At 35.9% G+C, this 15,298-nt stretch overlaps 1 protein-coding gene across 14 annotated transcripts in view; it reads right to left on the reverse strand.

Annotated features, from left to right (window-relative positions):
- Positions 1–15,298, reverse strand: part of ZBBX (zinc finger B-box domain containing) — a 140,029-nt gene that overhangs the window by 85,090 nt on the left and 39,641 nt on the right. For 10 of the 14 annotated variants that reach the window (XM_070242533.1, XM_023623253.2, XM_070242538.1 and 7 more), the window contains 4 exons: positions 14,422–14,535; positions 11,954–12,044; positions 5,617–5,665; positions 4,710–4,819 (listed from right to left, as the gene is read on the reverse strand). In XM_070242533.1, coding sequence (XP_070098634.1) covers positions 4,710–4,819; positions 5,617–5,665; positions 11,954–12,044; positions 14,422–14,535 — 364 coding nt within the window. Of the gene's footprint in view, positions 1–4,709; positions 4,820–5,616; positions 5,666–6,344; positions 6,425–7,664; positions 8,065–11,953; positions 12,045–14,421; positions 14,536–15,298 lie in introns of those variants that run through there. The other 4 variants (XM_070242540.1, XM_023623257.2, XM_023623258.2 and 1 more) reach the window with 3 other exon arrangements.

Below are 15,298 nucleotides of genomic sequence, written 5' to 3' on the forward strand. Positions count from 1 at the left end.
ACTGCAGGCGGCCCAGTGTTTCGTTGGTTCGAATCCTGGGCGTGGACATGACACTGCTCATCGGACCATGCTGAGGCGGCGTCCCACATACCACAACTAGAAGGACCCACAACGAAGAATATACAACTATGTACCGGGGGGGGGCTTTGGGGAGAAAAAGGAAAAAGTAAAAAAAAAAAAAAAAAAAAAAACTGTTTCAGCGTAGAATTCTAAGCCAAGTATTTGTTAACAACAGACTTTTAATGAAAATAGCCAAATGCATGTTGTTGACTGGAAGATCAAAGGTGGAGATGCAGAATAAGCTTATATATTTTGTTAGACAAGCATATATGGATTTAAATGGGGTTGAAATAACCACCAACTGGAAAATCTTTTTAGGCAGTTTGTAAAACTGGCAGGAACATACTAAAAACTACTAGATAAGGACTCCATTCCACCACACGTGCTTCTTTGATGGTGGAATACCCAAGCGCAGTTTTAGCAAATACATTTTTAATTTGATCAAGGCTAGATCAGTTACACTAAGCTTTCAGAATCCACCTGAGTTTAATTAAATTTCCACATTTGCCAAATTAATATATAATTTTAAACTATCCATTTCACTTTTACCATGTAGGACTAGCCTAAAGCTACTGGAATTTCTTTTTTAAAAATAAGAAATTTGGAAGTTTGGGGTTTTATTTTTACCATCAATACATGTGAGTGCATTAGGACATAAGAAAATGTGCCAACAATACAATACATATAATTTTTTGTCTCCTCTTAATGTGCCGGGCACAATGTTAAATACTTCACACACACTAACCATTCTCCTCAATAACTTTGAGGTATAGACTACTGTTATTTGTATTATCTCATTTTACAAATGAGAAAATAGAAATACAAAGGAATTAAGTCATTTGCTAAAGGTCACATAGCTAATAACAAGGAAAGTTGAGATTCAAATCCCTCAAACACAAGCTCTTAACCCCTACTCCCCATACACAGTTTTCCCCATCATAAGATATAGAAAGGTTGACTCTAATTATCGAGTCAGCATTACCATTGAGGATGAGGGAAGCTAAGAGCACAAGAAAGCTCAGAGTTTAACACTACCACTGTCTACTTCATTAGATCTGCCGCGCCTGGACTTTTAAATAACTTATTGTTGTGCTTTAACAAGTATCATGAGACATTATTTCCATTTCAATTCAAAGAACATCCTTTCTTAAAACTTAGCAAAATTCTTTAAGAACGTGTAGGGCCTAAATCTTGGCTTCTATATATGATAGTTTTCAGGTAAATCAGTTTTATAATTCCTGCACACATCGTCACTCTCATCTGCTTTCCAGCCAAGGCACATGACATTTGTCTGGTCTGGGATGTTCTTTTCTTGCTTTTCCTTCTCTCTGAAAAAACAGATCCTTTATTTCTCGGTCAGATCTTATCTCCATATACCATAATGTTCAAATTCCACGGCCTTTAAACAGTGCTCAACATAGGCTAGGATTCACAAGAAATACTGACTCATAGATCCTACATGATCATCCACAGTGGACCCCAACAACTCAATTCAGCCAGTAAGCACCTTTTAGTTTTCATACTTCCAACTCCATGAATATTAGCATTTCTCTATATTTTTTAAACATTTCTGAATAAATACAATTTGAGTCCTTAAATTATTGTCCACCACTAAATCAAATCATATAAGAAAATAGTATGATGTAATAGAACATTATACCAAGAACCAGGGTTTTACATTTAATATTGTTATTAGCTCTTTATTAAATTGACAGCATTCTACCCCTTTGAGCCCAGTTAAAACTGCCATGAAATAAGGCTAGTAACACAGTTTTAAGTCAAAAGTGATTATGGCCAAATTCTCTGAAACTATAACAAATTTTAGTTATAGTAATCTACAAATATTAGTTATAATCATTCAATTCTTTGGGGGAAAACTGCTTCCTACATGTGTGTAATATTTTAAATTGCAAATGATATTGGAGTACCTTCAATACTAAGTGAAAGGAAGATATATCTAATGTCTATATTACAGAAAAGTTTTAAAGAAATGATTCATTCGACAAATATTTTTGAGTGGCTACTAAATTGCAGGCATAATTCTAGGTGGTGGGCACACAGCAGTGAACAAAACTAAATCCTTACTCTCATGAAGTTTATATTGTCGGTGGGTGGAAAAGAGTCAAATATATAACAAAGGATGATAAATGCTATGCAGATGAATTTAGCAGCTTCACCAAACTACAGAGTGCAATTCAGCTATTGTTATTTTATAAAGGACTATCAGGGTAGGTAACATTTGAGTTGACTTTTATTGATACGATAAGGAGACTGTGGGAGGAGAAAATTTGCTGGAGAGATATTAAGGGTTCAATTTTGATTTCTGTTAGACACCCAAGTAGAGGTAAGGATGAAGTAGTTTGAGTCGAAAGTTCAGGGGAGAGGTATGAGTTAGAGATGCAAATTTGGGAACCATCAATGTAGAGATGGTCTTTAAAACCAAAAAGTGGATGAAATTACCTAAAGAGTAAGCACGGATAGACTAGAGAAGAAGCCTAAGGCCCGAGCCTGTGGCACTCCAATGTTAAGGGGTCAAGAAAACAGAAAATCAATTAAAAAAAAGACTGAGAAGAGACAGCTAGCAAAGGAAAATGAAACCAAGAGGGAATGGTGTGCCAGAGGAAGTCAAGGGAAGAGTCATCGCAGAGGGGAGAGATACTGTATCAAACATTATGGATAGATTAAGATAAGAATGGAGAATTGGCCACCATACTTACTCTATGTCTCTTACACTACGTACTCTAGTGGGAGTCACTAGAGACCTTGATAGGAACTGTTGCTGGACAGTAGTGGAGACCTAATACTCAATGGTGAGGGTTCAAGAGAGAATGAGAATTTAGGAATTCCCTTTCTGGATACATACTCAAAAGAACCGAAAGCAGGAACCTGGACAGGGATTTGTACACTCATGTTCAGAGTGCCATTATTCACAAAAGCTAAAGGGTGAAAACAAACCAGGTGTCCCTTGGTGGATGAATGGATAAAGAAAATGTGGAAAATACATACAATAGAATATTATTCAGTCTTAAAAAGGAAGGGAATTCTGACATATGCTACAAGATGGATGAACACTGAAGACATTATGATAGGTGAAATAAGCTGGGGACAGAAGGAGAAATACTGTATGGTTCCACTTAGGCGATGTACCCAGGAGGGTCAAATTCATACATAGAGACAGAAAATAGAATGGTGGGGGCCAGCCTGGTGGCTCAGCGGTTAAGTGCACACATTCCACTTTGGTGGCCCGGGGTTTGCCAGTTTGAATCCCAGGTGCAGACATGGCACTGCTTGTCAAGCCATGCTGTGGTAGGCATCCCACATATAAAGTAGAAGAAGATGGGCACGGATGTTCGCTCAGGGCCAGTCTTCCTCAGCAAAAAAAAAAAAAAAAAAAAAGGAGGCTTGGTGGCAGATGTTAGCTCAGGGGTAATTTTCCTCAGAATAAAAGAAAGAAAATAGAATGGTGATTGTCAAGGGCCGAGGGGAGAGGGGAATGGGGAGTTCTTTTTTTAACAAGTACAGAGTTTCATTTCTGCAAGGTGAAAAGAGTTCTGAGGTTGGACAGTGGTGATGGTAGCACAACAATGGAATGTACTTAATGCCACAGAACTGTACTCTTAAAATCGCTAAGATGGTAGCTTTTAAATTATGGTATATTTTACCATAACTGTTTAGAAAGTTCATGAAATTAACAGCAACGAAAAGTTAGAGAGCTGTCAAAAAGTACTATTTTTTGCACTTTTTTTCAATTTCACTTCATAACTTTTGAAGGAAAATAAATAAATACCACTTGAGGGAAAAACAAAAAGACCTTGTTGATAAATGTCCACAGAACCCTTAAACATAATAGTAGAAAAACCCTGAAACAATTCAAGCGTCATTCACCATGTCAATAAATAAACCGATGTTGGCATATCTGTACAATGGAATACGACTCAGCAATACTCATGAACAAACTCCTGATAAATGTAACAACATGGATGAATCTCCATGTGGAGCAAAGGAAGATATATATATTACACAGGAAAATGTATACCATACCATTTCATCTACATAAAGTTCAAGAATAGGCACCACTAAATGTATGGTGCTAAAACTCAGAGCAGCGGTGGGCTTTGTAGTGGGGATTAATTGGAAAAGGCACAAGGAACTGCCAGGGGTATTCTGTTATCTTGATGGAGGGGTATACATTTGTCAAAAGGCATCTAATTGTACAACTAAGATCTGTCCATTTCACAGTACATAAATTATAGCTTAATAAAAGAAGAGAGAGAACGGGAGGAGAGAATATGATGACGGCAAATGTAAAAAACTCCAGAAATTTTACTAAAAGGGCTACAGAGGGAGATGCGGGGGTCAAAGAAGAATTTTTGTTGTAGTTTTGGTTTGGGAAATGCTGCAGCAGGTTTGTGTGCTGATGTGCATGATCCAAGGGAGAGAGAATAAGAGTCATGTGATGCCCTTACACAGGAATGAGAGGATGACTTCAGGGCATCATGTAGGTGTTGGCCTTACCTGGCAGCATGCACACTGCACCTTTCCTAACAGTAAGGAAGGGAAAGTATACGGCTACCACAGCAGGTCAAGCTGGGGAGGAGTGTGAGACCACGCGCAAGTTCTATTCCAGTATCTTATTACAGTATACGTACTAGCAGAGCAGCTTTGTTCTCGCACTGTCCACAAAACTTCCCTTTTATCTTGGGTTTTTCACTTTCAGGAGAATTTGCCATTTTACAATTAAGTGGTTGTTTCACCGGCTCTGAAACAACAAAAAAAGTCAAACCAATCACATTAAAATACGATGTTCAGCTTTCTGATTGATAACAATGAAATTATGCACATTTCGAAACTCTCAAACAACATTTAAATATCAGTTGTCCAATAAGAAGGCATGTACTCAAATCTAATGTTCACAGTAGACTGGGGAGCCGTGGTCCCCCTCCTGCCCCATCACCACAGGACCACACACATCCACCCACAGGGCATTCTGTCCCGTCTCTGGATCAAACTGAAGCCCACACAGAACAGCTTCCATAATAAATGTTATATATATATTTCTAGAACTTGTTCTGCCAAATTATCTCAACCATTCAAATTAAATGTTCATCCTCTTAAAAAATCTTAAATTATTATAAATTCAAAATTGATTTTTTGTTTTTGCTATTGTCAAAAAATTTATTAAAATGTAAAGTAATTTTTCAATATCCTTTTAATCTCCTAGAGTGAAATTTCACTTTATACATTTATACTGATAAATTCTCTTCCTGGTTAAAAGACTGCGTTGATAAACTTTAAGAAACAGTGCTATGAAAGTCCTCACTTTGGAAAAACTCTATTATTATAATCATATTCTAAGTTGACATTTTCTAACATAAAATAAGGCCCCTCCCCCACAAAAAAACATAAATCAAATGTGTTTTGAATATCAAACATAAAGTGTCATCATTTGGCGATTTAGAATCTTTATGCTGCCTGAACAATTCTAGCACTTAAATTTCCTATGTAAAAGAAAGATTACATCTTTAGAGTCTAATAATATAGTAGTAAACTGTTTACCTTGAAGCTGCTCCTTCAGTAATTTTAATTTCACTTTTCCAGCAGAAAACTGTATTAATGAAATAGATATTATTTGTCAGGTATGCATTCTCTTATTCAAAGAAATTTGAAGTTACTAACAAAAATATTAGAAAGCCATAACGTTTCGGTGCATCTTGAACAAAACATTTTTTTAAAGAATAATATAAAATTAATAGGAGATTATCATGAAAACATGTATAGACCTTTTAATTAAATTAAGAGAAAATTCATAAAAAGAAAATAAATTGTGGAAATATATATAAGCCCATTTTTAAAGTATGTCATAAGTTATTTTTTAAACAAAAACTCTTTATATACCATCATGACATGATTTGGGGAAAGCACTAGTATTCAAATATTATAAGGGCTCAGCAAGCCTTTTCTATCTCTGATCTTGCTGAAACACGCACAATCTAATATTTCTGCAGACTGAATCTAAACTGGATCCTTACTGAGCTACCCTGCTTACATAACTGTGGAAGCCGATATTATTATCTTATTTGCCCAATTTACAGAACTACATGTTTAAGCATCATAGACTTAACCTTCAAATATATTATTTGTGATCCCTGACTTTCCCCAATTGTAGCCAAAAAAATTGAGTAAGTAAGATTCACTGCTAGATATTTCAAATAAATAATCACTTAAAATCCTTGGATCTTAAGATTTTAAGAAATAAAACAGATGCCAATGGCTTGCCAACATACTTGCCGTGGTCTTAATAAAATCAACAAAGTACAGAAACGAGCACGGAGGATGGTGCCCATTTACACAGACACTGTCAATTGATGTCTAGTTTTCAATTTGCAATTTGCATGCTCAATTGCCCAATTTGTACATGAGAATATGAGAACAATGGTTGCCTCTATGTCTGTGGCTGTACCAACTGCAGTCATCTCTGAAAATTCAGGCCTAATTATTCTCAGTGAATCTGGTGGTTTTGCTTCAAAAGGACATTTGTTGTTCACATTTTTTAAGCAGCTGCTCAGATGCTATGTACCAAACACAGCAGAAAAGAAAATAAGATTGAGATAATCAATTTTTATGTGAATCACACTTTTATTTTTAAACTGGCAATGTTATACAAGTTACAGAAAATTTAATCTCATTTTTCATAACCAAATTATCCAATATTATTACCTTAATGATACATCTGAATTGCAATATGATCAATGCGGTTGTAGGTTACCTGGGCAGAATGGATGTGCCAAAGCAAACTAAACCCATTATTAGGGAAATTTTATAATTTGTTTTTATTATTGTGAATAATATCTTTCTGCCTATAAATATAGCCATATTTACTTCAGGTGATTCAAACTGCATAAAAATATTTCAATGAACAAGCTGCCAGCTGATATTTTTAGGCAAACAGAATTTCCTCCTAAGTCTGATTTTTATCTGTTTGGGGAAGAGTTGAGAGTAGAGTAGAAGCGGACCAGGGATACACACACACACATATCCATATACACACACACACATATATACATATATATGACTGTATGTATATGCATATGTATGTATATCCAAAACATCAGGAATTCAATATACTGAAGCTTATGCCTTATTAACCCACTTACGCCTCCACCAATAGACATTGAAGAGGTGCCAGGATCCAGGGCAGCTTAGTGGCTCTACCATGCAGACACATCTGGACCATTGGGGTCAGACTATGCCGTCATTATCAGCCTCTCTGGCATTCACAAACACCTCCAAACTCCCACCAATGCCCTAATCTGCCATGCTAGGCCCACATTCCTCCCAGAAGACACATTTTCATATATTCTCATTCTTAATTCGATTAGCTACTTAAACCTTTGCCATTCTCTTCTACTTTTCCTTCCATCCAGGCTCCCTGTCATCCACGGAACCCTTATTAAATAGTCATTTAATTGTCTTATGCCTTAAACCTTTCCTAAAACTCTCTCTTCCAAACGTTCACATTAACTGGACCCACCTCTCCTAAGACAAAACCTTCTCTACAGAACTCTCCAGAGAAACTAGCTCCATTTCTACTCCCTTTCACTCACCAGGAGAGAAGGAAATTTTTCTCCCTGTTTGCTCCTCAATACTGCTTCCAGAATATTGCTTCACTCTCATCCTTCAGCAAAGTTGTCTCTGCTGAAGGTCCTCACCATCCACTTATTGCCTTTATCAATATCCAGGATCCTCTTCCACCTGACCTTCGCCAATCTGCTCAGTATTTCTCTCCATCACAATTCCGGGTGATGACCGTGGGGATTTCAATGACCCTGTTCACCTGACATGCTGATGCTGAAAACCCTCCAACATGCTGATTACTGTGAACATCTAAGAGCCTCTTCAGCCACCTGACCATTATGACCAAATCTTGAACCTAAGCAGCACTCTGAATGGCCACACCTTCAAAATCCCAAACTCAGAGTTTCTCAGTGCTTACCATGGTCACGTACCTCCTTCCTCTCAGACCTCCGACATCTGCCTCCCATTGTGATGAAATAATACTGACTGGAGCCCCTACAAATCCAGGCTGAATAACCCCAGTGGGCTCTTAGGGCTCTTCAGCCATCCATTTATTCATTTGCTGCTAAACCTTAATCATGATTCCCACAGCGGCTACTCCAAACCTTCTCCATTCCAAAAACTCAAATTCAACCCCACTTCCCTTCCTTAATCTGAGCAGATGATCTTGCTTTCAAATTTACCAAGAATGTTGAGGCTAAGATTTTTCCACAGCTTGCTGCCTCATGACCTGTCAAATGCAACCTCGAAAAATTTACCTTTACTGCCACCTGTTTTCTCTGCCATCTTTCTTGTCTCAGAGAAAAGGTGCCATCCTCCCCTTGGTTAAGGTCTCCTTAATGAGCCATCTCTTCAAGGCTACACCCCTAGCAACTGGCACCTCTCTCATTTGCATCTTCAATCTTTCCTCCACTAGTGAATCCACCACTCAGCTGCAAACTGGCCCACATCTTCTTCCTGATTCTAAAAAACAACATAATAAAGTCTGTCCTGGATCCTGTTAAACCCTTGAGAGGTCACACTGCTCTCATGTTCACTGCAACATTAGTCTACTCATTGCCACTACCTTTCTTTCTCAACCACTTGAAATATATTTTTACATCTAACAATGACCCAATCATCAACTCAAATTCAGTGTTTATAAAAATTCTCATTCTCCATAAATAAACATTTTAATGTGATTTTCAGTTAATGTTACAATTGGTTTCACACATATTATCTCACACAATGCTTAAAACTGAAGTAGTTAGCAAGAATTGTTAGCATGTGTACAAATATGGTAACAAAAGCTCATAAAGTTTAAGTGACTTGCCTAAAATCACAGAGCTAATGAAATAAGTCAGGATTTTAATCTATATGGTCTAACACAGAGTTTCTTGATCTTGGTACCACTGACATTTTAGGCCAAATAATTCTCTGTTGTGGGGGCTGTCCAATGCATTGTAGGATGTCTAACAACACCCCTGGCCCATAGCCACTACATATCATTATCAAAAACCTCTCTTAGTAAAGAGAACTAAAAATGTCTGCAGACGTTACCACATGTCTCCTGGAGGCAAAATTGCCCCCTGTTGAGGAACACTGGTCTAAAACTGTACTTTCACTTTTTCACTACCCAATGTGTCAGACAATGTCGACTTCTCTGTATTTTCTAAAACCACTCTCCTTTACTTTCGTCGTCTATGAAACTATATTTCTTTGATTCTACTTCTACCATCCTTTCCCTTCTCAGCCCCCCTTTGCTGGTGAGCTGGCAAATCACCTTAGAAACAGCCTGAATGCCTGCATTCCAAATCTTGGCCCCGACACTTGACCTTGAGCAAGTTATTAAACTACATTGACGTTAAATTACTTCATCCGTGGAACTGGAAAAATAACAACTGGCTCTTAAGAGTGATATGAGCACTTAATGAGATAAAACAGGAAAAGCAGCTGAACTGTTGGCTGGCATCAAACAGACCGTGAGTAATATTAAAGTTTTCTTTGCCTCTTTGTTCCTTATCCTCCACACCTGCCCTCCGTGAGCTTTATCCTTGACATCTTTCTCCTCCTTTTTATAAATTCTTACGGAGCACATCTACTCTCTCAGCTTCAATTAACACATGAAAATTCAAAACGACCTCTAAATCTTTGAAATTTGCTAAGAGACTAGAACTTAAATGTTCTCACTAAAAAAAAAGTCAATAAAAAGGGTAAATATGTGAGGTGATGACTGTGTTAACTCGATGGGGGGAGTCTTTTCACAATGTATACATTTATCAAGTCATCATGTTGGACTCTTTAAATACGTTACAATGTTGTTTATCATTTATACCTAAATAAAGCAGGGAAAAGAAAGAGAGAGAGAGAGAGGGAAGGAGGGAGAGAGTAAGAAAGGGAGAAAGAAAGAAAGGAAGCTAGCTAGCTCTAAATCTATACCCTAGAATTTTTTCCCAACTCCCTTCTTTATTCTATCTCCTAGGCAATCTAGTCTGGAATATCAGTTATATATTTGACTTCCTCTTCTCTTTTCTCACTGTTTTTTGGTTCCGTATTTTCCTTTATACTTTTTCTGCTATGTTCTAATTCAGACTCTTCTCATCTGACTTCTGGATTCTTTCAACAGTCTTCTAAATAGTCTCTCTGCCTCTATGCCAGTAGCCTCCAAAGAAGCATGCATGCCTGAGGGAGCTCAGGAAAAGACCAAAGAGTAGAAAAGAAGCATCTATTTATGTTTATATCATCCTTGACTAATTTCCATATTTTGTTTCACAATGCACATATTAATAAACTAGTATGTATATAAATAAATTCTATTTATGAATAAAACAAAAAGTTCATGAATAGATAGTCCATGCCTAAAATATATTCTTAATTGATGTGATGCGTGATCAAAAGAGTTTGGATAGCATGTGCTCTACACGCTGCTTATAAACTCCAAATGCACTGAGAATTTGAACAAGATCAGCCATCATAAATCATTACCTTAATCTTGCCTCCCTCCTGCTCAAAAGCTATCAGGGATTCCCTTCCCCCAGGGAAAAAGCCAAGTCTCCAAGTCTAGTATTCAAGGCCCTCTCTGCTCCTGCCCAATCTCACTTTCTACACCCACCTGCTACAGCTCCCCAGCCCCATGCCTTCACCCCCCTCCTCAATTATGAGGTTTGTGGGGGCTGGAATTCTGATTCACTCATCACTTTTTCCCTACAAATACATTTAACAGACTCTCAAATATTTGTAGAACTAAACTATTATTTCCCAAGTACAGATGGCTCATACACTAAATGGCTATGGCAAAAATTCCACACTGATTTTTCCCATAAATATTTTCATATGTGCATTGTCTTTCGCATTAGATGAGTCTCTCCTTGAGAACAAGGATAACTCACTGTAATAAGACACAGGCACTTAATAAATGCTATTGAATAAATAAGTCAATAATCACAAAGAGTCTGCATTGCTAATACATTATATTTACGATAACATCTGAAACACGTAACACTATCTCAGAATGAAAAATGGAAAGTGGATTATAAAATTTTTAATCCAAAAATTAAGGAAACATATCTCACTAACAGAATGACACTAAAGAATAAAATGCTTTTTTGGAGCCAAAAAGGTTAAAAGTGCCAAGTAAGATGTTTGTAGGTGCCAACTGGCCCAATGAAAGTTTAATGATAGGTATATAAAAAAGAAAAAGCTATATAAGTTAAAACTTACAAAGTCATGGATCTTGTACTAAAGAGTCCAGAAGCAAAACCATTTTCTTTACATAAAGCCACTCATCTGGTTTTAATCTTAAATATAACGTAATGTTATATTTTACAATACACAATAAAGACAAAGCAATTCCGTAGCTCAGAAATCTGAAACCATGTTTTCCTTGGGTATCTTCACATATGGAATCAACAATTTATGAATAACAATTATTATTCAAGCAGAACATAAAAACATTAAACAAATATGATATAATAGAAAAAACAGAAAATAGTCTGTCCTTTGTTATATCAAATAACTTGGCTTTCACCTCAATACAGGTCTACATTGTTCTGTTTCACATACTTTCAACCAGAACTGAACTGAACGGAAAAATTCGGTTTAGAAAATTCAACTCAAGGTGAATTTTTAAAAATCAACTTGCAGATGAAAAACAAAAACATATCTAAATAGTGAAAGCTGCATATTAACTCATAAAAATTAATCAAGATCTGATAATACACGAAGCTGTTAAAACAAGAACAGCAGTTTCTTAAGTATGAAAGGAAATGCAAGATCTGAAAAAATAATTTGTATCTTCTTACTTAGCAAATTGCCTGAGAATCAAATGGTATTTTCTTACCTTAATAATATTTCCTTTAATTTGCGACATCATGTGTGATTGATTACCCAATTTGCTCACTTGTCCAGATTTCCAGTGATATCCACTTGACCTTCAATATATATAAACAGAAGACAAAATGTGATTACTAAACATATTTCTCCTTTTAATGAAAACAAATATGTTTTCCCTATTTCAGAAAATGGAAATTCAGTTGTTAACATGTAACAGACCACCACAAAATGAAAATGAAATATCAATAATGCCACAATATCCTCAGTAATCCTAAAATATAGCTCTACCATATTTGGAACTTTCGAGGAGGAACGAATAACAATGAAATGTTCAAACAGAGGGAGCATTCCATTCTTTAGACATTTACGATGACCAAAGATAGCTTTGCTGATTTACAGAAAACTTTACAAATTGTCATGCAGTTTTAGGATCCACAAATGTAAAGAGGATAAGGAAGCAAACCAATATGCAAAAATGCTCAGCATATCTATTAAGTGACGAATTCATTATCAAGACTTCAAATTAGTTCCCACATTGAAAGGTAAGAGAGATTTCAAAGAAGGTAGACTGTTTAGTTTTACAGTTTTCAAAGCATTTTTAGTAGAGCCTCACAAAATTTTTTGAAGTCAACAGGGCAGCGACTCCAATTCCCATTTAAAAAATAATGTGACAAAAACTTGCCCAAGGTCACACAGAGAATAAATAATAAAGCCAAGATTAGAACACTGGACTTCCATCTTCTGACCAGTGAGTGGCAGGTTCTCATTCTGGCTATGACATTTACTATCTATATGACCTTAGAAAAGCATTTAACTATTCTGAAAACTCAGTCAAGCTTTAGAACGTTTTTTAAAAACATCTATAAATTCATCAGTTGAGGAAAACTCACTCTTGGGAGCTGATTTCAAAAACTCTGATTCCCAGATGTATTCATCATCTACCAAAAAATACAAACTAAGTCCAAAGCAGTGGAGGTTAAAAATAAAAAAAAACTGGCAGTTGTATCATTAAGAGAAGAGCAGCAAGACACACAACAAACTTTGTCACCTGGGATGACTTACAACATTGAGATGCAATGATTAAACCAATGCTCTGGTTATTAGAGAGGGTGTGTGTATGTGTCATGCATAGTTTTCAAAGAGTTAGACTCTAAAGATAAATACTACTGAAACTATAATAAACACTTGAATTTTCTTTAATGGCTCAGAAGGTGCTTCAGAGAAATTTGATGGTCATCACTTTGAGCACCAAATAAAAAAGCAAATTTAATATACAAAGAGTCTGGTAATATTTACTACCAGTAAAAGCACATGAAAGATGCAATCTCATTCTCTGTAGCAGAAAGTTATACACTTTTGAAGCCTATTTGGAAGACAATTTCTCCAATGTCTCCCAAAATGTAAACTGCGCAAATACTTTGACCTGAAATTACACAAGTAAGAATTTATCCCATAGACACTCTTGCATATGTAAGCAAAAATACATGTAGAAGCAAATTCATACACCACGTATAATCACAAAATACTGAAAAGTTAATAAAGCTCTGTAAAGAATGCTATTACATCCACACAAAGAAATACTATGTAGACATTAAAAGAATGAGATCAATGTGTGCTGATGTGGCAAGAGCACTAAGACAGATTAAGAAAAGGAGAGAGAGAATCAATTCACTTATTTTTACAGATGACCTCATTTGTAAAAACGTAAAAGGCACATCAGATACACACATATTCATACACATATATATATACATACAGAGGAGTGTAGAAAGATAAGACATTTGTAGGGAAAAAAATTTTAATTGTTAAAAGTGGTGCTGGAAAATGGGCTGGGAGTCAGCCTAGAGCTAAGAAGAACTAATTTCCATTTTATAATTATCAGGTCTATTTGACTTTTATCATATTTATTATTTTTATAAAAAAGCAAAATTCTCACCAAAATTAGCACAGATATGCAAGCATAACATTAGAGAGTTCTTGTTAATAAAATTTCAGCTAAAGTTCATTTGCTAAAAATATTTCAAACATACTTGAGGGTTCAAATGATTCTTACGTATGGACATGTAAACTCCTGCCACCAAACATCTTCTAATAAATAAAAATGACCCTAACCATAAACTGGCAATCTCCTGTTGATGGCAGTTTTACGAGAGCAACATGCAAATTCTGCATTGCTGCCCTAAGCATTCCAGATTATAAATGGTTCAGAGGAGTAATATAAGAAGAGAAATAAGAAAGCGTGAGGCTAAATAAGGTTTAGAGGAAACCAAAGTAATGGTAATTTTTAAAAGCAACATGCATTATATAAGGGACATGAGTAGAAAAAGTAGGGAAAATTTAATATTGCCTGTTCATCCAGAAAAGCCAAAAATTATTCTTTCAGGACAGATCTTTACTGAAATGAAAAGAATATTTGAAATAGTTTTTTATGTAATTCAGTTTATTTCTCTAAAAGTCTCTAAAAATGTCACCCACTCTCTTTCTTCCTTTTCTTTGCTCCTTGTTGATTGGAACTCCTGTAGTTTCTTTTCCATCTCTTGGTTCTCCAACTCTAACCGTACTTTCTCCATCCTCAGTTCTTGAGCATCTCTGAATAAGATTTAAATACAGAAGGTTCATTTGGAGTAAACAAACAAACAAAAAACAAGACAAAATAATTTTACATCGTTTTTCAACCTTAATTAAAATTATGAATAGGGGTCAGGCTGGTGGTGCAGTGGTTAAGTTCTCATGTTCTGCTTCGGCAGCCCAGGGTTCACCAGTTCGGTGCCCGGGCGCAGACCTAAGCATGGCTTGTCAGGCCATGCTGTGGTAGGTGTACCATATATAAAGTAGAGGAAGATGGGCATGGATGTTAGCTCAGGGCCGGTCTTCCTCAGCAAAGAGGAGGCTTGGTGGCAGATGTGAGTTCAGGGCTAATCTTCCTCAAAAACAAACAAACAAATAAATAAATAAAAACAATTATGAATAATAAATAAGTGATGAAGTATTTTAACTACTTCCTTTGTACTTGTTTGAAATATGGTTTTTAAAGTTAGATTTGCCTTTTATTAATATTCTCCTTAAGTAAGGTATCTCTTCAAATCTCAGACACTTGGATTTCCTATTACCTTGCTAGAGGTTTCAAATCACAGTTCACTTTCTATATGAGCTATGTTTTTATATATGCACAAATATCTGTGACACAAATAGAAAACAAAAGAAAAATTATTTTATAATTTTCGTACTGTCTTTCCTCTAAAGAATTCAAGTAGTTTGAAGCATAGTATTTAAAATAACAATTTTTTATGTATAGGCAGAATACGTATTCTGCTGAACTAACCAGCTTGAAAAGCTTCAATAAATGTCTACA

Source organism: Equus caballus, chromosome 19, assembly GCF_041296265.1.
Source record: "Equus caballus isolate H_3958 breed thoroughbred chromosome 19, TB-T2T, whole genome shotgun sequence".
NCBI classification, from domain to species: Eukaryota; Metazoa; Chordata; class Mammalia; order Perissodactyla; family Equidae; genus Equus; species Equus caballus.